General features: G+C 42.2%; 1 protein-coding gene across 2 annotated transcripts in view; it reads right to left on the bottom strand.

The window, feature by feature from the left end:
* Positions 1-3,668: 3,668 nt before the first annotated feature.
* TMTC4 (transmembrane O-mannosyltransferase targeting cadherins 4) overlaps positions 3,669-25,771 on the bottom strand; it is a 64,241-nt gene continuing 42,138 nt past the window's right edge. For both annotated transcript variants that reach the window (XM_044913514.1, XM_044913515.1), the window contains exons 11-18: positions 25,613-25,744; positions 17,165-17,244; positions 16,898-17,005; positions 16,647-16,788; positions 10,573-10,687; positions 9,108-9,220; positions 6,161-6,230; positions 3,669-4,983 (exon numbers count right to left, since the gene is read on the bottom strand). In XM_044913514.1, the coding sequence (XP_044769449.1) occupies positions 4,835-4,983; positions 6,161-6,230; positions 9,108-9,220; positions 10,573-10,687; positions 16,647-16,788; positions 16,898-17,005; positions 17,165-17,244; positions 25,613-25,744 (909 nt within the window). In that variant the 3' untranslated portion in view covers positions 3,669-4,834. The remainder of the gene's footprint in view (positions 4,984-6,160; positions 6,231-9,107; positions 9,221-10,572; positions 10,688-16,646; positions 16,789-16,897; positions 17,006-17,164; positions 17,245-25,612; positions 25,745-25,771) is intronic.

Raw genomic sequence — 25,771 nt, 5'->3', positions numbered from 1 at the left:
GAACCTCCACAGGGGCGGGAATCCCCTCTGTTTGCACTTGCCATGGTATCCCCAGCAGCTGGTACAGATGATGCTCAAGAAAATATTTTGGTGGTGGTGGGGGGTGCCTGAGTGGCTCAGTCGGTTGAGTGTCCAACTCTTGATTTCGACTCATGATCTCAGGGACATGAGATTGAGTGCCATGTCAGGCTCCTGGCTCAGCAGGGAGTCTGCTTGAGATTCTCTCTCTCCCTCTGCCCCTCCCCCTTCTCTAAAATAAATAAATAAATCTTAAAAAAAAAAACCTTAAGAATATTTTGGGAAAAGTAACGTAATAATAGCACCAGAAATCCTCGTGGTGGGATTGTTCTATATTTTGACTGTGGTGACCACACAACTCAGACATGGTAACATCTCATAGAGCTAAATATGCAAATGAGTACATATAAAACTGATGAAATCTCAATAAGGTTGGTAGATGTATCAATATCGAACTGTTACCATTGGAGGAAACTGGGTGTAGAGTATTGGGAGCTTTGTATTATTTCTTACAACTGCACATGGATCGACAGCGACCTCCCAATAAAAAGTAGTAATGTGAAAAAAAAGTAGTAATGTGAGAGTAAAAACAATCTCAGGTGACAGCAATCCCAAATGTAGTAGAATGTGAGTCAAGATAGACTGGCTTTGAAAAGCTAAACCCTGTTTTTTTTTTTTCCTAAGTTTTTTTTTAAATTCCAGTCAGTTAACATAAGGTAAACCCTGTTTAAAAGGGAGAGGGCCCTGAGGGAGGAGACATACCAGTCCAAAAGACAGACACATGTGTGGAAATCTAAAGGTGGAAGCTCCCCAGAAGGAGAGAAAGAGAAATGGAGAGCTGTGAGTTTAGTGCTAGAAATGTATGATGGATCCCAAAATACAAATCACCAAATTGGGACCAATGCCATGTAGAGTGAAGGGGGCTCCGGTGACCTGAACATCTGTTGGACATCATATTTGGCAGAGCCTCTGTGAAGATTCTGGCTGGCCTTGCTGATGCTTTTCATTCCCAAACTGGGGTTTGGCCAACCATACAAATGTCCAGATGTGTCTACATCTGTCACTATGTGGAACTTGTAACATACAGGGACTTTATTTCCTCTTTTCTAGAGCTAAACTCCAACCAGGTTTGGGTCCTAACTCGTGGCTTTTATCAATCTATGTTTAACCGTACGGGAACACTACCATTCCCTCACCCACCACCTCCCATCCATCACCAAGTGACTCCTAAGCATTTTTAGATCAGTTCGCATGTCTCCAACTTCACTGCCACTTGGTTACAGCAAGCCCTCATCCTTCCCCTGGACACATGGAGTGGTCTCTTCACTCCAATTCCTCCCCCACTGACAGCCCAAGCCATCTTTTCAAAATAGAAATCCCATCGTGTTGCCCCCCTGCGTTGTAGCCTTCCGTGGTTAAGGACGGCTTGGTCTGCAAACCCTGGCAAATCTGGCTCTAGTTACCTTTACCTGCTCCAGCGAGTGTCCTCCCCCTCCTCCTTAGACTTTGTTCGGCAAGGACTCTAGCTTTCTCACTGAAGGGCCTTTGCATGTGGGGTTTCTTATGCATGCAGTCCAGGTGTTCTCAGCCTTGGCACTGCTGGCACTCGGGGCCAGACCATTTTCTTTGGTGGGGGCTATCATGTGCATCGTAGGATGTGCACTTGGAGCATCCTCCCACCCACCGTCCGTCGGGACAGGCACTGCCAGCTGTCACCTGGGGCCCAATCTCCCCTGGGCGGGAACTACTGGCCTAGAGTGAACTCATTCCTCTCTGCCTAGCAAATCTCAGTTCAGAAGCCCCCTTCTCAGGGATCCCCTCCAGGCAAGATCCAGTCTCCCTCTTCTCTCTCTCTCTTTTTTAAAGATTTTATATATTTGACAGAGAGAGACACAGCGAGAGAGGGAACCAAGCAGGGGGAGTGGGAGAGGGAGAAGCAGGCTTCCCGCCGAGCAGGGAGCCCGATGCGGGGCTCGATCCCAGGACCCCGGGATCATACCTGAGCCTCAGGCAGACGCTCAATGACTGAGCCACCCAGGAGCCCCATCCCTCTTCTCTTATTATCTATTTGATAATTATTGTCTCTCACGGTACTATCCCCTACCTGAGGGCAAGGGGCCATGTCCGCTTCCACTCACCACTGTATTCCCAGTGTCTAGGAGAGTATCTGGCACACAGCCAGTACTTAGATGCATTGAATGAGCGAATGAGTGTGTTTAAGGTCAAATCTGTTTGCTGCAAAGTCTACACCCTCCTCCAAAAATCCAAACTATTATTTATTGAGGGTCTACTGGGTCAAGTACTTCATGACCATGCGGGAGGCCTTATTATCCCCATTTTACAGGTGAGATACTGAGGCTTAAGCAATGCTAAATGGCTTGCCTATAACATCACAGTGGGAGAACCCAGACCCAAATCTAGGTTTTCTCACCCCAAAGTCTAAGCTGATAGATGTGAATACGGACATGGATGTCCAATGCTTTCCTGCGGGGCTCAGGCTTTTATTCTGTGTGATATTTAAAGTCAGTAATTTGAAATAAATATAAAGACCATGCTTAAGAAATAGGATAGAATCAGAATCCCAAGGAGCCCCATCAAGGCAGCAGGCTAAGTCTAAGGATGAAACTTTTAAGAGAACTACTTATAAGATGCATGTCAACAGGGAAGAAATGTAGCAAACAGACAATTACTGCAAAATGCTTTTCAGGATTTTGCCATTTCACCATCAGGGAGGTGCAGGATGAGGATCAGGACTCTGAGATTTCTTAAACTGGAAACTTCCCCCATGTCTGTCTGGACAAACCCCCATCCTACCCCCTATCAGCAATAAAAACATTAAAATAAAATAAGGGGGAACCGGGACACAGTGTCCTGCTTCTGGTGGCCGGTGGAATGTTGGGATAGAATCCCAAGAAGTAGAGGGTGGCCGCCACCAAAGGGTGGAGAAAGAAGAAGAGTGCTCAGCTCTGCAGAGACAGAAGACTGCCTGAAGTATCAATCAAATTAATGACTGTTTTCTCTGGAAAGAAGACAGTCGCGATGGAAATCCCGAGATGGAGCGGTGACAGCTAAGGGGATTCCTTCTGCAGGCAAGGGTCCCAGATGTGCATGTCTTGATTTGACACAAAAGTTTTAGTATCGGTAGAAAAAAAAAATCCTGAAGGAGCTTTCACAAGAAATATTTTTCTTTACTCTCAAAAGGCAAGCACTGTTTTAAAGAAAGAAATTTGCTTTAAAAACAAAAAAGATCAACAAGCCTGTAGTGCATCTGTTATCTGCCGAGCTGAGTACTGTAGGAACATAAATAAGAATAAGACAGCTTCTGCCCCCGAGAGATCTATAAATTGTTACTGTTATTTTGGGACCTTTTAAGAAATGTTTGAAACACAGCACTTCCTTTTCTGATGTATGTCAAACACCAGCACTTTCTTTCCTGATGTACCTTAAACCATCCTAAGTTACAATTTCTAAATGGCAATTCTACGCAGATCTGCCCCCCAAAATGTGAGTGTAGAGAATTAAATACATCTCATTGTGGATCTGTTCATCCCATTCTCTAAACCTGGATAACTCCAGAGTGCAATCCTATTGCATGGTCCCTGACACCAAAGGGAAGCCACATACCAGAAGGACGAATTGGCCACTTCATTTTAAAGGGAAAGGAAGACGAAGTTCACTAACTCGAAAATCATCTATTAAGAGGGCAACACGCCATTTTTATACCAGTTTGTGTAATAATTTTACTGCATAAGAAATTAGAGAGATTGCATAAATCATTAGGTCAACAGCATATACAGAAGAATAAAACAAAGCAGACATGATTATTCTGATCCAGTAAGACAGGAAAAATTTCAATTCTTAAAATTATCACAAACACCCCAAATGTGGCTCCTTTTAAGAGAAAATTTAGCTCTTGCATTTTCTGGATATAGTAATGACTGTTAGTTCCATTAAGCCAAATGGAAAACTGCTTCACAGCTAAAAACATAAAAAAGCAACTTACATAGATATGTAGCCCTCTTAATACTGGATGTAACAAAAAGACATCAGGCTGCCTGCTTTTGCCTAAAGCATGGCTTGAATTTTCTATTAATAATAACAGCTTATATAGAATACAAATACAACATAATTTCCTATGTTATGAAGCTGAAATTGGGAGAATCCAAAAATTATTGCAGGAGTGAGTGTCTTCCAATGGGGAAAAAAGTATATAAATATACTAGATGTTAAAATTTCCATTCTTCATTCAATTTTTTGCCCTGTTCAAAACATAAGAATACAAATAAATATATGTCCTTACAAGTGAAGTTCCTAGTGCACTGTTTAAAAAAAGATTAAAAAAACAAAAATCTTAATTTACTCTTTCTTGTCATTAAATAAAAATTCTAATATACAGACACATTCGATATTTATATAAATTGTAGGAGTCAGTTTGTCATTTCTTGCTCACGACTGACATACAGTAGTGTTAGTCCCTATACAACATGGCTCACACCCCAGATGCAGGTTTCATCCTACTGCAAGTCGCTCCAGAGAATTTTTTTTCTTTTTTCTTTATAATTAAAAAAGATTTCATTCTTGGAATTTTAGAATTTACATTTGAGTCGTCTGAAAAAATACAATTTCAACGCAAAAACCACATCAAGCTTTCAAGAGTATATTGCTGGTGCTGTAATCTTTTTGCATGTCTTTGTTTTCATAGGAAAAAAAACAGAATAAAATAAACAACATGTAAGACTTTTAAATGGTTAAACATAACCACATAATATTAATGATATGCCTCATGCACACAAACAAAAAATGCAAGAAAAAAGGATCAGACGTCTTTCTTTTGCATTTGTTCCAGCTTTCTTCTTAACAGACCATAATTCTCCTTAGTTCCTGATGCAGTGGGGTCAAGCTGCAGAGAGATTTCATAGTGTTTTTTGGCCAAACTGAGATGTCCCCAGCGATGATAAAGCACAGCTGAAACAGCAAGAGATGGATTTCATTGGAAATGCTTCTGAATACCTTGAAGTATTCCCAACCACTTATAAAAAAAAAAAATATGACAGCACCTCTGCAAACAGTTTTCAAAAATCATTGTTTAAAATAATATTGTTTGTACCACAAACTTTATTTATCATAACCACACTCCCTGGTGATTATCCGTTTAACCACCTCCAGTTACTCCTGGGATTCTGCGTATCAACAGACATGACCCATCTCCCTACAGCAACATTATTACATAAAGAAGTAAAAGGAAGAGTACACTAAGGTTGCCAGGAAATTTCCAGAAAGTCAGGCTGCACAGGGCTGGGCTCCATCACCGCTCAGAGCCCTGCAGAAGTCCAGCATCTGAATAAAGATGCCCCTATATCTTTTGGCAAAATAATAGCTTGTTTGTTGCTAGCTGGAAATAAGGGCTCTAACATTAAGATCTGACCAGAGAAGGGTATCTAAAATCTAATTATTAGGATGGTAAAGCATCTGATTATTGTTGTGATTTTGTAAGTAAAAGTAACTTTTTACATGGGCAGAAGGGCAACTGTTGCTGCTTCGTGATTTTCACAACGAGAAGCTACAGAGTCGGTAGAGAACAGATTTGGTAAAAACATATTCACATGTGGAGCATTCTAAACATTGACACTGTAACGCTCTAAAAATCTTAATTATTGAGATGTAAAAATGGAAGAAAGGAATTCTAAGGCATAGATTATTGTAGATGCACGTTTAGCCAAGACATGAGAGAATATAAGAACACAGAGGAGGTCAGTTATAACGGAAGGCCCACTAGGGAAGAAGGGAAAGGATGTAAATTAGACCAGAGACTTCCAAAGTACCTCTCAGTTTGACATTCTAGGATCTTTCAAAGGAAGAAAATCAAAGTAGACATAAGAAGGGGATAAACTGAGTGGGGGATTATTGGAGTTGGTCTAGTCATACAATTATGATTTGTAAATATGACTATTATATACCTACCTTTTTAATGTGTTAATTTCTTAAAAAAAAAAACAAAACACATCTTAGAACCAGATTATAAAGGCTAATACAGGCTAGGCTTGAAAAAACCATTCTTCCAATATCGATTTTACAGAAATGCACCCATTTCTTTCAACTCACACAGAATTTCAACAGGATCCAAATGGAAAAATTTCCTTACCCAAATTGCCATGGTAACTTGCAGCATTTGGATGAGCTTTAATTGCTTTGAGGAATAAAGCTTCAGATTCCTGGAGAATGATATAAAAAATAAGGTATTACACTACGCAAAAGCCACACACAGTTTTGCTGCTTACGGTTTTCAAACTTTTAATGTCCTCGTTGTGTACCACTGTGTCCTTCTCCCAGCAACATCTGGGAAGGCCAGCGGGACCACACCCTGTTAAGAGGTTCTGAAGGGCAGGCAGGGAAGCGTGCGACAGGGAAAGGTGACAGGGTAGCAGTGAGGGGAAGATGGGGGGGGTGGAAAGCAGTGGGGTTAGCAGAGAGAGGGCGGATATGCTAAGGAGCTCTGTTACCCGCCTCCCAGAAAGGGATGGAATTTTGCAACTTGAAGTAAGTAGCTCTGTTCAGGGTGCAGTGGAGGATAAGCCAAAGTCAAATGGCCAGGAAAGGGCTGGGTGATTGAGGACACCCACAAAATCGTTATTTTCAGTCAGCCTCAATGAGCTCATTTCCAGGATTCTCAAGGTAGGAGCCGGGGCCAATTTAACCTCCCCCAAGAACTCACAACCCTCTCAGCAATCCATAAGTAGCCCATTCATCTGGAAAAAATAAGCAGAGAGAATGAGGGAGGGATGGCCATCTGTCATCTAAGCGGTCACAGTACTGTGTATGACCACAACCAAATGCCCCTGATGGGTGTGAACTGATTCTTGTATGGACTTGCATTTCCTCCAAATAGTGCTCATTTCCAATCGGGTTGCTATGAGGCAGGACCAAGTGTCTTCTCACCTTATCATTACTGGCCATGGCTGCCTGGATGGTCCCATTCGACCATAATACCAGGAAATAAAGATGCCTAACTGTTCTTTGCTGACACCTGCCGGGGTAGCTATTCATACCGTATACATTCGTGTTCCCGAAGGGACACACATGTGTTAGTGAGTATCAAACACTAAGCTGAAACACTGAAGTTGTTCGTTCGGGATGCGTTTGCTCCTTCTAGCTGCACCTTCTGTGAGTTTTCCAAGCGGGCTTCCCACATCTAGGATCACACATTTTATAAAGTATAGGAAGACAGATTTCTTTGTCCTGAGATGGCCTGTGGTACTCCTGAGAAGCAGGCTGGTGGGCAAACATCTCTGAAACCACAACCTTTGAGAGAGAGCTGGCAGAGAAAAACTTGTATTTTGGAAATGTCATCCAAAAAGGACTGAATGAAGACATCCGGGTAACATACAAGATGTCAGCAAACATCACTTCCAGAACTCAGAGTCAGTGTCTATGTGCCAAGTTAGAGTAGCTGAAACTCCTTCAAGGTAGTGTTAACGTTCTCCTGCCATGTTAGGTGCATTGGAAAACACATCAAATGGATTGTATAGATTTGTAGCTATGCTCTAAGTTAGCTATGCTTTCTGACGACTTTCAAACACTACCATTTAGCTTGAGGAATAGGAAGGCCAGGGAATTTAAATCGACTTTAAAATTTCTTCTCTTTCCTTATCTTAGGCTCAGCACCCTGGCCTAGACAATTAGGTTGCAAAATGTATAGAAAAATAGGAAACCCACTTCTCCGTTCTGCTCTATGGAGTATTTTCTACTTTATCTGAGGAAAAAAAGAACAATGTGAACTGGAAGCCAAATGAACTGTGGGTTCTGTCCCCTTAACAGAATTCTAGTTTATAGACTGTGGGATGATAGAAAAATCAATACAATGGTTACATAAGCTGTATCTTGAAAATGACCAGCTGTAGCCAGTGGTTGCTGGACGCTCCAGAGCTGTCCCAGGCTGATGGAGAAGGCTGGAGAGGTCGAGAGACGGGAAAACCACAAACCTTACCTTCTTCCCCCAGCTCTACAAAGGTAAACCCATAAAAAATAAAAATTAACCCCCTCAAAAACCATCCTCTGGAGCAAAAGCTAGAAATGTTAAAACGTATACTGAAGCTATTAAACTCCCTGATATTTATTTTATTTTAATTTTTTATTTTTTTAAACTCCCTGATATTTGAAAATGAGAGACGTGCATGAAATATCTTACTGTTATTGTGGAAAACTATGCTGATAATGATATCTGATGAGCAGAAGAGAAGTAAATACGTGGGACAAACATGAATTAATCACCTCCTTAGGCCTCATGTGATCAAAATCAGACATAGCTCTCGATTCTGAAAGAAAATCCTTCTGTCACAAAGGATTAAGGTCCTGCTTCTGGAAGTGTGTTTTCTGTAACATCTGCATTAGAAACCCAGGATGCTAGTTAAAAGTGCACCATGCCTGACTTTACCCCACCAACTGAGACAGCACCTCTTGTGGGGAGGTATCTGGGCCAGCTGCATCTAACACACTCCCTCCCTGGCTCTGACACATAAATTTAGAGATCACGGGTGTTAGGAACCCTGAGTCCCCTTAGGGACACAGGGCATTGTGCCCCTTTTGATTCATAGTCCACTCCTGGCCAGTCCTGGGAGCCAGGTCAGAGAGAGCCCGGATCTCGTATCTTGTGGTTCCGTTGGTCAGCCTTTCCAGGGCCTTGCGGATGACCTACAACGTAACTCTAGATGTGGAGAAACCTGGAGGCAGCAAGCGCTAGTCCTGTATTCCCCATGGGCTGTTGTTCCTTTAGTGCAGAAACTGGCAGGCGCCAGGGTGGGGGCTGGGGCAGCTGCTGGGATGAGCTGTCACTGCCTCTTCTTTGGGGCTTCTCCTCCCCTCCCCACGTTTGCACAAAGGTAATGAACGCTGATGAGAAAGGACATGAAGTCTGACTCTGCAAATCCATCTTTTGGGCGGCTTCTCCAGAAAGCAAATTGACCAAGTCACACTGGTGCACGGCTCTCACTGTTTTGGCCTAATTCTGAATTTAAGTGGGCAGAAATAACATTTATGGCTTCTGTCAGATGCTGGCATTGATCGCAAGAAATCGCGGCCTCCGGTTTACACACCTTGTATTTCTGGGACTTCCCCAGCACGTTTGCCAACGAGAACATCAGAGAGTGATCATTAGGTATTAATTCCAGTGCCTCTCTTCCAACTGCTTCAGCTTGGGCTAAATTACCTGCAAGGAAAACACAGAAACACTTAAGAAAACATGTTAACATTGTACTGGTATTTCATTCTGTCTAACAGTGCTTATGTGCATTGCACACAATAATTAGGAATAACTCCTTAAGAAAATCAATGAAGAATGCGTAACATGGGGCGCCTGGGTGGCTCAGTCGTTAGGCGTCTGCCTCCGGCTCAGCTCGTGATCTGTCAGGGTCCTGGGACCGAGCCCCGCATCAGGCTCCCTGCTCGGCAGGAAGCCCATTTCCCCCTCTCCCACTCCCCCTGCTTGTGTTCCCTATCTCGCTGTGTCTCCGTCAAATAAATAAATAAAATCTTTAAAAAAAAAAAAAAGAATGCATAACACATGTACACATACAGTATCTACACAACGTACATATGCACATACAACACACACATGCACGATACACCTATCCACACATACACACAACATAATACACGTATATACACAACACACGCATATACATACACACAACACACACACACGACGCGATCAGTTGCAAAACCACTGCAGTCCAGCACAATTCTGATATAATATACAAACAGCCTTTGATTAAATTCTGTAAAAGCACATAAAACCTAATTTTAGTTTTTCCCCAGATACCAGTTACACCTAAATTGGAGAAAGCCAGTCTGTAGAATAACAGTATCCATAGTAACACTTTAATAACTGAGTATTTATCATGTTGAAGTACACATTTTATACCTTCATGAGAAGCAAGTGTATATCTCTTTTCCACACTGCTTAGATGGCTCACTGGCTTGAAATTCTGCCAAATTAAAACTATCATTTCTTATGGGATGCTTGGATTTTCAAAAGTAGGGGAGCGGAGTAACTCCCAGTTGATGGAGCTAAGATCCTGGCTGAGAAACCACATTGTCAAGTCTGTTAGCATTATATCTCAACTAAGAATCCATGGCTCTGAGTGTAGGTTTGAGGGCATCTCCTTTAAGAAGAGTCCATGAACTGTAGAGCATGGACCTTGCATTTATTAACCCCAAAGCCATTATTGTTCACTTTTGGGTACCTCCAGCAGCCTAGACGACGGACAATGCTAGATCACAGGCTCCAGAAGAAATGAGATATTAGCGCCCATCTTTCCCTATGGCTCAGCACTAATTCTAAGTGTCATTTCCCCCAAACATACATATTTCAATATGTCAAAGGAAACTCTATTTTCTGTAAGAATAATTTTTGTCATGTAAAATATTAGCCCATATTAATTTTTTTTTTAACTCATACACACTAGAGAAAAAAAGCACACATAATCTGTTTCCTACTTATCCAGTGGCATGGTACTGTGGCGTCTTGTCCTCTGATGTATGCAAGGCGCCTTTCTGTACCTGTGTTATCGAGGAGTATGATCATGTTGTTCCAAGCCAAACTGTGTTCCGGCTTCAGCACAGTTGCATTCCTCCACGCGTTCAGGGCATCCACGTGGCGGTTTAGATCTGCATACTGAAAATAAAGCACGGCCCTGAAAAATCAATATTCCAATGTCGTTGCTTCCTCTAAGACATACCCAAAACCAAACCCCAAACTAAACAAAGCCTAACTAGTGCTTACTGAGCTTCTAAGTTTTCACAGTAACTCATTTGATCCTCAAAATATCTCACTGAAGTAGATAACCATCCCCATTGTACAGATGGAACAACGGAGGCACAGAGAAATTAATTTCTCAAAGTTACATGTTGCTCAAAGTTACGTGTCTAGAAATGGTAAACAGGAATGAGCATCAGGTGGTCTAGTTCCTGAGCCTACAACCTCTTGACTGTAATTCATAATTTAGCGATTCTAGGCGTCAACTAATATTTAAGACTCCTGGAGAGACATGAATTAAAAACCTAATCATTACTCTTTTTCTAGAAAGACTTCACATAGTGTATCTTTGGTAAGGTATTATTTAAAGCGGTAAATAAAATATTTAATGTAACAGCTACATATGTCAAATTCACCTTGTGAAGGATGCTTTAGTAGGCTCTTCCTGCCTACATCTAAGCTACATACAAAGTGATGAGTGTGTCAGACATATTCGTGAACTCCTTGGAAAAGTCTTAAGTGGCAACATGAAACCCCTTGGCGATTTTTTTTTAAAGATTTTATTTTTAAGTAATCTCTACACCCAACGTGGAGTTTGAACTCACAACCCCGAGATCAAGAGTTGCGTGCTCTATGGACTGAGCCAGCCAGGCGCCCTGCTTTGGCAATTTGAAGCCTGTTTGCCTCCTTTAGGAAGGAGAGAATTATCTGTTGCTTTCTTTTGAGAGGGCGTGTTGTTTAACACTGAAAACACCACAAAATGTGTGGCTCTCAATGTGCATGGTTAATAAGAGCATTCCGAGGGAGAAAGTGATGGATTTTTTCTAGCAGGTGATCCTCTTGCCCTCTTTAACTCAGTTCAAATGCCCATCTTATTTGAATGAACTTAGTTCCTTTACCTCTGCAAAAACTACAAATGATAACAATTTATCCAAGTTTAAGGCAATTCCTTCCTAACTGGCAAGTCTTTTTATTAGACAACAGAAACATTTTGACTTTATGACCCACCCACCCAACAGGGTGGCATATTAGGTAAGGAAAATAAGGGTTTAATTATGGAAACCCTATGAATATCCATTTGCTGATGATGTTGTCAGATTTCCCATGAGACTCAGAAAACTCCAGTCACAATATTTCACCCTGTAAGTAAGGAAATGATGTGAAAAGTTCAAAAAGTAAAATAATTAAGGGTGTTAATTATACCAATATTTAATTGCTTGTATCGGAGTTTCCATTGATTTCTTGGTCAAGTCTCTCTAGCGAGTGACATGCATTTGAGTCAGTTGGACAAAATCTGTGGTGACATTCTTAATACATAGGCAAACCAACAAAACTTCATTTACACAACAATAAAATTCTTCACATATTTTATTATTTCTTCTTCTTATTACTATTTACTGAAGAACAACAGACTGAATCAGGTAAAATTTACTGTACTTTTATTTTGTCTCAACTCTCCCCTTCTTATAGCATCTATATGAAGTGAACCAGCACTTTAAGGGAAGCAGAGAAAAATGGTGATTTGGCCAGAACTACTCACCCAGACAGGGGACAGGTAATGCACACATTATTTACCCATGAGCTCTATGCCCATCCTTCCTACTCTGCAAAACACATTTCTCAGAGTCCTTTGCCACTTGGCTCCTTGCTAGGTTTCTGCCAGCAGGAATCATGGGTGACATCAGATGGCTGCAAGAGGGGCCCTTTCCCTCACTCTCACACTGTCCCTCCTTCTCCTTGGCCGTGCATCTGAAGGGGCTATGTCTCCCCCTCCACTGCCAGGCTGGAAGCAGTGGTCCTCCTTCATGATTTTAACTCTTGGGATTATGGTGGCTCCTGAGATGGCAGCCCCTTTATATTCTGGTAGTGCCATTTCCTCCTGTTTGTTCATGTAACCCTACAGGGTTTCCTTATACTCTCAGAGTTAACATCATCTTTCCATTTCTGTCATCCAGCCTTCCAACAATTGTTTAAACAATTCCCTACATAGAATCTTCTCTATTTAAAATACTTAGCATGGGGGCACCTGGATGGCTCAGTCCAAAGAGCATGCGACCCCTGATCTTGGGGTTGTAAGTTTGAGCCCCAGGCTGGGTATAGAGATTACTATAAATAAATACATACATACATACATACATACATACATACATACATAAATACACTAAATACAATACAATAATTGGCATGGTTTCTGTTTTCCTGAATGGCTCCTAACTGATACGATCAGTCCTTGCATAATGAATCGTCTCTAGTTAATATCTCCAGTCACTATTACTGAAATTCTCTAATGGTAACATGTCACAAATAATCCAGCTTTTCCCAATTTTCTATTTCACAAGGAAACTGCATTATATTCCCTTCTTATAAGGGTGCAGAATTCAAAGCACATTTCTGTCTCTCATTACTAAAGAGTGACTAAGGAGGATTTTTAAAAAGAAAAATTTATGTTACTAAGTTCATCTTATTCACCAATATATAAATGTGTTGGTTGAGCTGTTAAAGATTAAGCTCTCAGTGCTTTTAAGCTGTCAAGCAGGCAAAAGCTGGATAATTAAACAACAATGGAGAGCAAAATCTTTAAATAAGAACAGTTGGCAGAAGGGAACATAGGAAGATCATTTCATGGTAGCATAATTAGTAAACAATATACACAAAGAGTGCTACAAAGTCTAATATACTTAATACTACAGATGATCCTCTACATGAATGTGGGAATGAATTCCAAGGACTGGAGCACATGGATAAAATCCTGACTTTTACAGTCTGTTTTCTTTTCTTTGGATCCAACTCTTACAAAGGGCTTAGTTAGCATAAATTCTCTATTTTCCAAACCCCAAGGAACTGCAGTGACAGGCAGTTACTAGGGGAAGGAAAAATACTGCCAAGTATTAGAGCCTTAAATGTAACCTGGAAGACTGTAGGCAGATACACTCTGCAAACAGTAATCTAAAAAACTACCTCCAGAACAGAAGAAAAAATGGAAGAATTCATATGGATATCAACTATAATGTCGTGCAAGTCCTAGTGTACTAGACACAGTAAATAGAAACAGTCATCCCTGCAAGTGTTCAGATAATACCCAATTTGCTCCCATCCCCCATTCTCACTTCATTGACTTTGCAAGGATCCACCCTGCCTTGTATGTGATTGAAGTTTTTGGTCTCTACTTGTATCATTACGGTGAGGTTTTACTGTCTTCTCACCCTCATCCCCACAGAGAACAATACAGAGGATCAAAATATGCCATCCCAAATATACCACTCAGATGTAAGGATTATTGCACTAAAGACATTTGAGATTTGACAGATGCAGAAAGAAGCCTTCCTGGAACTTCCCTTATCTGACTAAAAGCAGAAACACAGACATAAGGACTGCCATAAATCCCCCTCTCCTGGGGACATTTTATGGACATGAAGAAGGACCCACACAAACCTTCGTTAGTTTCCACCCGTGTTTACCTTCTGACAATGTGCCACCCTTAGAAGCCTAAAACCTCTTCCTTTCTCTTGTCACTTCTCTATGAAGTTATTGTTCTTTGTTAAGATGCTATATAAGCCCAAGTTCCAACCACCTCTTTGAGTTACTCATCACTGAGTTTTTCCCATGTGTACGCACAATGCATGTCTGGATAAACTCTTTTTTTTTTTTTCTCTTGTTAATCTGTCTGTAGTCAGTCTAAGTTGCAGGGCCCCAAAGACAGAACCTAAGAGGGTAGAGGAAAGTTTTTTTTAATCTGCCTTCAACAGCTTCTCACTAGAATAATTTAAGCTCTCCTTGAATCTTCAGGTTTCACAGAGAAAGCTGTTTCAACATCCATGTATGTAACTAGATCGTGAGGCACAGAATTATAAAATGTAAAAAGAAACAGAAATGTGGGAAAGGCCAAGTGGCTCTAGAGAAAGTTATGTGGGACAACAGGAATTGCCTGCTATCAATTTTCCTTGTTTAAACATCTTGCTGTTACATGGATTCAGTCATATTACTGCCACCTTCCTCCAAGTCCAGGGAGAAACAATTCCTCTTTTCCACACTAGAGCATGCATATAGAGATGGTATCTTCCCAGGATACATCATACGTGAAACACGTTTTCTATTCTTTGAATAATAAACACAAAGCCACTTCACTTTAAAATTTATAACACATGCAGTACCTGCTCATTTAAAGGGACATATGCATAGTGGGAGAAGTAAAATTTCACCATCATTAGCCACACGTTCCTATCACTTAGTTTCCTCCATTCATAAAATTCTGCCTCCACAACATGCAAAATCACTGCTACCCAATCCAGAAACAAAGAAGTTTAGACCAAACACATTCCCATCATGCTAAGAACTGAAGCTTGGATTTTCAATAATCCTTAAAGCAACTCATGTTTTCTAGGCTGCCTTCCTCAAACAGTCTCTTCTGCTCTGAGCTGGTCAGTCTGTCTTCTCAATGCTCAGATAGATCTGCTTCCCAAATGCAGGGCCAACAACAGGGTATTGGAATGACTGGAGAATTTTGTTGGTTTATTTTGTAAATACAGATCATCTATGGGGCCTATGATTCCATAAATCTAAGATGGGGTGGGAGGACTTGGATATTCAACCAGTTTTGGGAACCACTGGTTCTGATAACACAAGGACTCCATAAAACCAAGAAGTCTCCAGACCCTTAAAGTGAGGATAAACAGGCATCTCTTTAAAACAACTTTGATGTCATCGTACCTGTGAGGCTAGGCTGGATGAAATCTGAAAAATTATATCTTAAACTTCTTTTAAAAGTCACATCACTATATGTGTATCCCACATATAGTGTGGCTAAATGAGCAAAACCTTTTTCCCTTAACAATTTCATTTAATCAAACTGAATATATTAGGAACCTATGTAGTTAGTTTCTTGAAACCAAATTAAAGGCTTAACTCAAGGGAGAATATAATCATTCTTATTTAAGGAATTTTGCTGTTTGTGGGTAAGTCTGTTTTCCCCCAGCCTTACAGAGATATAATTGGCGTAGAACCTTCATTAAGTTTAAAGTGTACAACGTGATGATGTGATACCTGTGTATATATCACAATAAGGTTAGTTCTAATGCCTCCATCACCTCACATCATTGTGTGTCTGGTTCTTTTCTTCATTAAGAAAATCCAGAGCTATAAGGATTGAGCTGTGCATCCTCATGGAGGTTTTTCAGAAGCAATGACAGAATCCATGTCACCATCATTTACCAATACATGTTTTCACATTTTAAGATTACTGAACTTATTGTATTAACTACTGTTGCAATATTTATTTGAATAAAGAAATAAAGTATAAGAAAAGAAAATCAAGAGCAATTAGATCTTTAGTCAGTAACTAAGAAAACAAAGTCACTATGGAACACACTCTTTCCTATTTCCATTGGACAATCTCAAAGCGGTTTCAAATAAATCCCCCCGAGCCTTCTGTTACAGAAAGAACAGTACGAACGTCTGGGGATGCAGGGAGCGGTCTTCGGAGGAGGAAGATGGAAGCTCAGAAACCATATTATGGATTTGTTTTTTTATCTCAGCTTTCATTCGTGTTTTTGAAACAGAGAAACTGATGTTTATCAGGAAGTGACCCTCAGAGTACTGTTTTACAGAGCACAAGGGACTTAAAAAATTCGAATTTATTCCTTGGTTTAACCTGTGGCCTTGGAGAGAACTTACACTTGGCTAATTCAAGTTGAATTGCTCTCTACTTAGAGCTTAAAAAGTTACAGACGAGGAAATCAAACAGCTACCTTCAAGTGAGGAGCATATGCTAAAGAACTTTACAAGGTGCAGGGTGCTAGCATGAGTGGTGCTTCTACCATTTTATTATAAAAAGGGAAAAACCAAGCTTTTCTTCTGTAGCCTCTGGACACTTTACACTTACCAGCCGCCCGAGGTTGTAGTAACAATCTGGGTACTTCCTTCTGTGTTTGATTGCTGTCCGGTAACTCTGCTCAGCAGCTTCAAACCGTTTCAGGCTGTTCTGAACTATGCCTAAATTCATCCACGCGGCAGCAAAGTCTGGCCTGGAAGAGCATTTTTTAAAAAGAGAAACAAGGAAAAAAAAGGCTCAGACCCCAGAATGCCGGAGCTCCTCTCTTTGCCACTGGCGTATTTCTACAAACCCATGCTTACTGTATTTGTACAGCTAACGAGAGCAGCTCTTCCGCTTCCTGTAGCTCATTCCTCTCTTTTAAGATGTTTCCAAGATTATTCATGGCATGAACATACTTGGGATTTAGTCTGCAAGCGGAGAGAGAAACCAAACCGTCTGTTAACGCTCAGTGGTCTTCACTAAACTGTCAGGAATTGGCAAAGATATCTTAAAGTTGGGGTCTTTTTTTTAATCCTTGACAGTTAAAACAAGACATGGATATGAATGAGACAAGACGCTTGCAGTACCTCACAGCTTCCCGGTAATATCTGATGGCGGCTGTCTGATTGCCTTTATCGGCCAGGTTCTTGCCAACATTGTAGTGAACCTGAAAATACAGAGACAAACTTGGCCATCAGCTGATAGGCTTCTTTGTTCTGAGCAGGGATATGTATCGCAGCTTCTCATGGCAAACAAGAGCGAAAGGTAAAAAACAAAACAAAATAAAACAAATAACCCACGCCACTAGAACTTTGGCTAAATCCCTACAGAGGGCAGGCCAGGGTCATGCTTTAATCCCCCATCCTGTAAGAAAAGATGGGAAGGACAGGGTGCAACAAGCAGATGATATCACTTAGATACAACAGAAAGATATTTACCTAAAGAAACCTTGAAAATTACAAAGTGGGATTAGTGCGTGTGCTCGCTTTGGCAGCACATATACAAAGTGGGATTAGTGCTAAACCCTCAGCTCCCCTCCTGCCCCATTAGGGCTGAGATGCAAAATCCAACCACACATGGCTGTGAGAGGGAGAAATGAGGATTCTGCATTTTAACAACTACAGCCCTTTCTTACAGGACACCTTTCTTCTGTAGCATTGCAAACATTCTAGTTTATGCTAATGAAATTCTCCCTCCCTCATTCCTTCAGCCCTGGCACTGCTGGAAGTTAGAGACACCGTGGCCAGCAAACCTGTCGGACCCCTGGCTCCTGAAGCCCCGGCTGTGAGTCCAATGACCCTGTTGGAAAGTGTGTCACTAGAAGGCACCCCGGGCTGTGGAGGATGGTGGGTCCCCAGGATGGCGCCTGGTCCGGGCAGGGGGAGGGTTGTCCTGAGGAAGGGCCCTCCCTCCAGTGGAGATCTGCAGGCGGTGACTAGTTAAAGGGGCTGGAGTAAGCATGCCGGGCAGAGTGGGCAATGGGCAGGCTCTAGGGCTGGAGGAAGCCCAGTGTGTTTGCTTGAGCGACTACAAGATGCCCAATATCACTGGAATGCAGAGGGCAAGGGAGAGCAGGCCAGAGGGTGTGGGGAGCACGCTACACAGGGAACCCCAAGCGGTGACAGGTCTGGTTTGGTCTTTGCCCAGAAGCAGAAAAGGCCAGCACAAGGTCTGTAAGTGTGTGAGTTTCCTAGGGCCGCCATAACAAAATACCACAAGCTAGGAGGAGGGATGTGTGTGTGTGTGGCTAAGACAACAGAAACATATTTCCTCACAGTTCTGGAGGCAAAGATTAAGGGGCAGCAAGGTTGGTTTCTACTGGAGGTTCTGAGGGAGAAAGCTTCTCTCCTGTCTTCTGATGGTCACCAGCGATCCTTGGCTTACAGCTGTTTGGCTCCAATCTCTGCCTGTCTTCACATCGCCGTCTCCCTGTGTGTCTGTGTCTCTCTTTATAAGGATACCAGTCATATCGGATTAAGGGCCCACCCTGTACCAAGGCCCCCATTCATAAGTACCAGGGGTGAGGATCTGAACATGTCCTTTTTGGGGGCACAATTCAACCTATAACAAAAGCCAGGCGTAGGAGGATGGCAGAAGGTCATAATCAGAGTTGTAACAAGTTAGTCACACTGCGGGGGCGCCTGGGTGGCTCAGTTGGTTAAGTGACTGCCTTCGGCTCAGGTCATGATCCTGGAGTCCTGGGATCGAGTCCCGCATCGGGCTCCCTGCTTGGCAGGGAGTCTGCTTCTCCCTCTGACCCTCACCCCTCTCATGCTCTCTCTCTCATTCTCTCTCAAATAAATAAATAAAATCTGAAAAAAAAGAAAAAAAAAAAGTTAGTCACATTGTGGGAAATGTGAGTGGGGAAGAAGCAGATGTCAGCGGTCCAGGGACAGCCTGAGGCTGCAGGCCCAGCAGGGAAGGGAGGACAGCAGACTGAACGAGGGTGGTGGTGAATGAGCAGAAGAACTGGAAGAACACTGTGGAAGCAAAAAGCACAGAAATTGCTGATGGATTGATAAGAGTGGGGAAGCATGTCAAGAATGAACTCGAGGTCTCTAACTTCCAGAACTGAATGGATGTGATGGCTTTGCAGGGAGATACGACAGGTTGGCTGGGCTTGCTTGGGGGGATAGGCATCAGGCTGATTTTGAAATCCTTGGAGAACCCAAGTAGAGAGACCAAGGTGGCCACCTGAGCTCAGGAGAGGAGCAGGCTGGGGATGCCAACGTGGCAGGAGGCCGAGGCGGTACAGCCACGGGTCCCGGGATCATGCAGAGCAAGCCAGCCAGGGGAGGAAAAGATCCTGTAAGACTTTCTTGTTTCAACCTCGCTAATCAAACTACCAGCTGGAGAAACCACCAGGGGATAATGTAGCAACAGAAAGAGAACCAGGGGATAAAATGTTCCAGAACTAGAGAGAAGTGCGGGTCTGGCCACACTGTGAACGCTCTACATGTCACTGACTTGTTCTCTTTAAAATAGTTAATTTAAAAAGGTATTTAATAATGATCATTTTATTCTGAAAATCAATTTTTAGTTGTGGTAAAATAAAGTTACCATTTTAACCGTTAAGAACATTGTTTTTATTTGAGCACACAATGTTTCATTAGTTTTGGGTGATTATAGTTCAGTAGGGTTGAGTGCATTCACACTGTTGTGCAACCAACCTCCAGAACTCTCCCCATCTTGCATATTTGAAAGTCTGTACCCATTCCACAGTAACTCTCCCTTTCCCCTTCTCCCTGCATCTGGCAGCTACCATTTTACTTTCTGTTTCTATGAATTTGATGACACTAGATACCTTACAGAAGTGTAAGCACACAGTGTTTGTCTTTTTGTGACTGGCTTGTTTCACCTAGCATAATGTCCTCAAGGTTCATGCACGTTGTAGCAGGAGCCAGAATCTCCTTCCTTTTCAAGGCTGAGTAATATTCCACTGCATGCTTATACTGCATTTCGTTCATCCATTCATCTGTCGATGGACAGACGCTTCGGCGCTTCCACCGTTTGGCTACTGTGAACAATGCTGCTATGAACATGAGTGTTCACACATCTCTTTGAAATCCTGCTTTCAATTCTTTGGGGTATCTATCCAGAAGTGGAATTGCTGGGTCATGTGGTAATTATATGTTTAATTTTTTGAAGACCTAGAATGGTTAACTTTATGTTATGAGAATTTTGCCTCCATGTCAAGAAGAGAGGAAGAGAGAACAAGGAGAGCATTTTTAATGATTGAAGAGGATGGTAAAGTTGACTAGAAGAAACTGGACTCATAGTTGCAAAGCTACCAGAAATTCTCAGGTCAGCTTCACTTGAGGGCACCAGGGAGGTCGACCTAGGGGCATTTTCTCAACTGTACATGGGCTCAGAAAAAGTTACAAGGAAAGGGGCTGGGACCCAAAATGCCCCCGGGGCAGAACTGTAGAATCACAGGGACTATTATCAGAAGTATTTATGAGGCTTCTTTTTAGAGGCTTACGATGCTCAGGCCAATCGTAATCTCAGACGAGATGATCTCACAGAAATGTATTCAAATCAGGTGTGTTCAGCGTAGCTCCTGATAACAGGAATCCTGGTAGCTGGCGCCGTACTGAGGGTTGCCATGAGCCTGGGTGGGGCCGGCACCATATACTCATGTGACTTCTCTGCATGGCAGCCCTGTCACGTGGCTACTATCACCCACCCTCCCGAGTTGGGGGACAGCTGCAGCATCATTAAGCATCTCACCCAAAGGGGGTGGTGCTGCATTTGAAGCCAGGCTCCAAAACCTGTGTTTTTCTCACTATATCACACCCATATCTGAGGCCGCTGGGTGAGGATGGGGCCGGTTGCTTGAGGTGATTTCTAGACCCACTCATTCACGCCATCTGTTATTTTTCTTCAAGTAAATAATGTTCTTTGTTGCATGTTAATGGCTGAATTGTACCCCCACCCCCAAAATTCATCTGCTGATGTCCTGACCCCCAGCACCTCAGAATGTGACTGTATTTGGAGACAGGACCTTTAAAGAGGAAATTAAGTTAACCTGAGGCCATTGGGGTGGGCCCTGATCCTATCTAACCGGTGTCCTTGTAAGAAGAGGAGCTCTGCACACAGAGAGAGACACCAAGGTTGCCCGTGCACAGAGGACAGATCAGGTGAGGACACCGTGAGGAGGCGGCCATCTGCAGGCCTCAGGAGAAACCAACCCTGCTGACACCTTGATCTTGGACTTCTGGCCTCCAGAACTGTGAGAAGATAAATGTCTCTCATCTAAGCCCCCAGTTAATATATCATGAACTATGGTAATGGTTTAAGCACATTTCAAGTAGCATTACATCGTATACTTCAGAAACCCTTCTGAAAATATAACCACCTCCTGCCTTATCAATCTTCACCTAGAATTACAGCTTGTCTTCAAAAATACTAGTATTTTTGGGAACATACAGGGAACAGTGCGACATTATTTTAAGCACACAGGTACCAGAGATTTAACTGCCAATTTTAAAGTCTATACATTTATTTTTATCTAATCCGACAAAAGGAATCACAAGCAGGGGATAGAAATGCATAGTACTGAGCAGCACATAGTGTACTTTAAACTTCCCGAACCATATTATCGTCCATTCCTAGGCATCCGCATCTTCAGATTACAGCGAATGCTACGGGTACAGCACATGCTCTGCAAAGTGTGCTCTGAACGGTTTCATTTCGTGCCTCCCCCAGCCCCAGTCTGGGTGTGCTATCTCACCTCCCGTGCCGCGCACAAAAGAACCCAAACTGGAGAATCCAACTGGTGAGCGATGCGCTTGGGGTCCCCAGAATACAAATTCAGCTTCTACTCAACACACGACTCCCGCCTCTGCCACCCTTTTTTATGGGCAAATTCTGTTTTCTCAATAAAAAGCTCAGACAAAGAGTTCAACTGCCCTCTGCAGTAGACACGGTGTTCTGTTAGACGCCCAGAATGCCAGCAACCAGATCAGGGAGAAAGACGGAGCCCTCCGGGGGTTGAGACTGTGCTTATTTCCATGGAACGCATTACAGATCTGATACAGCCCTAGAAGGCAAGCTGTCCATAATTAAGAACTGAGATAAATAGGCTCACCCAGAGGCCGGCCTCATCCTATGGGTTATAGGGAGGGAAGTATCTGAATGGAAAACAGCTGTCTAGATAACCCATTGTAAACAAACAAACCCCCAAACCCTCATAAACCCTCGTAAGTTCCCTTATAACCGTGTTTAAAGAATGAATGATTTTGTTCCCATACAATGGAAGAGACTGAAAAACCCTCTTTATTCTTGAACTTTCCCTCTAGCCTTTGTGATTCAAAGGCGTCAAACTAGCACAGACACTGCAGACAAAAGACCACCATTGTAGCCCCATGACACGGACGTCAACAATGGAAGGTGCGTTAGCACCAGAGCTAAAGCCGGTTTGTTTCAAATTCTCTGCTCCCGGGCGCCTGGGTGGCTCAGTTGGTTAAGCGACTGCCTTCGGCTCAGGTCATGATCCTGGAGTCCCAGGATCGAGTCCCGCATCGGGCTCCCTGCTCGGCGGGAAGTCTGCTTCTCCCTCTGACCCTCCTCCCTCTCATGCTCTCTGTCTCTCATTCTCTCTCTTGCAAAAAAAAAAAAAAAAAAATTCTCTGCTCCCATTTGATGTTAAAATGTTTTACACACAAAAATAATCTTATAAACCATTCTGGCTCATCCTTAAGGAAATACCTCATTGGGGTATTTGATCCTCTTCCTTGTTAAAAGAACTTAGAATTGTATCTCAGAGTTGATCCAAAGTGGCACATACTTTAAGCTTTAACAATGAAAAGTGACTGTAAATATAATTAAATACTTGGTATCTCATCCACTGTAGGCTAAAGGAATTTAATTTCCACGCTGCTCAGTTCCATCACTAATACTGAGTGCCCACCATCTGCAAGGCAGTGTGGGTGATCCCACCGTTGACCGGGCACTGGCACCATAATCTTTTGAAAAAGATGAGTCTCAGTTGTAAATCTGAGCCTAATCTAGAGCCAGGTGCCAAATACTTACTTAGTAGTCAATGAATATAAAGTGGAAGCCAATACAGAAAATGTATTTCCCGCAACAGAGCTGAATGAGACCAGTGTCTTCCTAAATGAGGTCTCTTCCCTGAAATGAGCCTTGCTTTTTTCCAAGAAGAAGAAAAAAAGGAAGTAAAGATGATTTAATTATACTGCAATTTATATTGGAAAGGAAAACAAACAAACAAAAACAAAAACAAAAAACCCCAAGATTCTATCTTGCTCATAGGTAACACTGAAAAAGATTCTTAGAAAGGACTATCACCAGTGGGTCCATTTTGAAGATGAGGTCTTGTATGTATGTCTTAAATTTTTTTTTAAAGATTTTATTTATTTATCTGGGAGAGAGAGAGAGTGAGTGGGAGGGAGAGGGAGAGAGAATCTGAAGCAGACTCCCTATAGAGCACAGAACCCAATGCAGGGCTCCATCCCAGGGCCGCGAGATCATGACCTGAGTCGAAACCAAGAGTTGGACGCTTAACCAACTGAGCCACCCAGGCGTCCCATGTATGTCTTACATTTAAAAAAGAAAACTACACATGCAGACATATGATTGTGTGTGTGTCCATGTGTGCACACCTTGTGTTTTCTATCCTATAACATAAGAAATCACTTCCTAAGGCAGACCTATAGGCTCAAACATCACATATGTCACCCCTCCCCCTCACTTACTGGGCAGCACATCATACCAGGTCTCTAACTACCACCGAAATTACTCATCTAGATAATATCAGTTCCATCCTTCTATGCCTCAGTTTCTCCCATTTGGAAAAATAAAGAAAACCCTCTCTCTCAAAACCTTAGAGGGAGGATAATAGAGATTAATTATAGAGCCTCTACAAAGAAATCAGAGTTCCTTGTGGGAAAGCACTATATAAATAGAAGGGATAATTACTGCTATTCAAACAGAAAAGCAAAAATAAAGCAGATCTATTAACATTTATGAAATTAAATCGCAGGCAATTTATTTTTAGTAGCATAAAATAAATGGATAGGTCAGCAAATCAAACTAAGAATCAAAGCTTGAAGTAATTCACTCTTTTATCTAAGTCTCTTAACTATAAAACATGAACAAGATCTTTTTTTTTTTTTAATCCAAGAAAAAGACAAACAAGGAGTTAGCACTTTTTATACTATTCTTTACTTCAGGATCACAATAAGATGCCAACTATTCATTAGATTTATTCAAATAATTTTGCCTGAAATCACTTCTTTCTCTTAAATATAGGATATGGAAATGAGAGAGAACTCCAGAGAGCTCTTTTTCTCCCCCTAGAGGATCACATTGAAGCATCCTAGGAACTCCTATTCTGATGACCTGAGAGAGAATATATCATTATTTAGCAGTAATCTATACCAATAGAAAATTCTTCTAACCAAACCCCTTGGCCTCCTATTTTGAGCAAGTAGAATTCTCTTCTTGCCATTTAACAAGAAAACCAAAACCAAAATGAGCCCCAGAAAGCTAACATTTCTTGAGCACCTACTATGTTCTAACTACCATATTAGGGATCTTTGGACGCCATCTTTCTTTAAGGCCTCACAATAAGCCCGAGAGACAGACGTTATCTCCCTTCTATAGATAAGGGCACTGAAAGTTCAAAACAGTTTAATTTTGCCCCAAAAGGCACAGTGGGTTAAATGAAGAGATTGGATTCATCGAGAATACAAGTGACACAAATTCCTACCGGACGGCTTCAATGAAAACATTGCCAATTTTGAAGTCTATACGTTTATTTTTACCTAATCTGATGAAAGGAATCGCAAGCCGAGAAACCACAGGTGAGAGCAATGTGTACTACGAAACACCAGACGGCATAATTTAAACTTCCTGAACCAAAGCGCTGCCCATTCGTAAGTGGTGTCATCTTCAAGTTACAGATTGGAGGAGGACTTAATCCTGTGACCCGAACACAGGTTCTGAGGTGTGCTCTGAATGGACTGACTCTGCCCCTCTCCCAGCCGCAGTCGGATGTGTGTGGTTACCGCCCTGCCACCATTTCTTTCTTTTTTTTTTTTAAAGATTTTATTTATTTATTTGAGAGAGAGAATGAGATAGAGCATGAGAGTGGGGAGGGTCAGAGGGAGAAGCAGACTCCCTGCTGAGCAGGGAGCCCGACACGGGACTCGATCCCGGGACTCCAGGATCATGACCTGAGCCGAAGGCAGTCGCTTAACCAACTGAGCCCCACCCAGGCGCCCTGCCCTGCCACCATTTCAAAGGGCGGTTGCATGGACCAACTGAAGACGAGCCAAACTTCATCTAAGTAATCCGAAGTTTCACTGACATTGTCTGGTTGTAATGATTTCTTTTGAATTATTTTGGCCAAGTGGAATTGTAGTAAGTTTTATCAAGATCATTAATAAAACCACAGAAAAAAACCAAGTATTTGGTCATGGTCTTATGCTAGATTCTATGTGAAGGTAAACATTTCTCTTACTCAGCTGTTGAACTGAAGTCTTTCTAAAGAAACATGGCAGCCAACATACCTTGGCATTGAGAGGACACACAGACAGGGCACTTCGAAAAAGCTCTTCTTCATTCCGCCACTCGCCACTGCGAATCATGCACCTCAGTATGTTTATGAATAAGATTCCCAGTACGACACCAGCAATCAATTTCTTAGGAACAGAGAGATACAGTAGGTG

Source organism: Neomonachus schauinslandi, chromosome 3 (assembly GCF_002201575.2).
Source record: "Neomonachus schauinslandi chromosome 3, ASM220157v2, whole genome shotgun sequence".
Lineage (NCBI taxonomy): Eukaryota > Metazoa > Chordata > Mammalia > Carnivora > Phocidae > Neomonachus > Neomonachus schauinslandi.
This window is presented reverse-complemented; position numbering and strand designations above follow the sequence as displayed.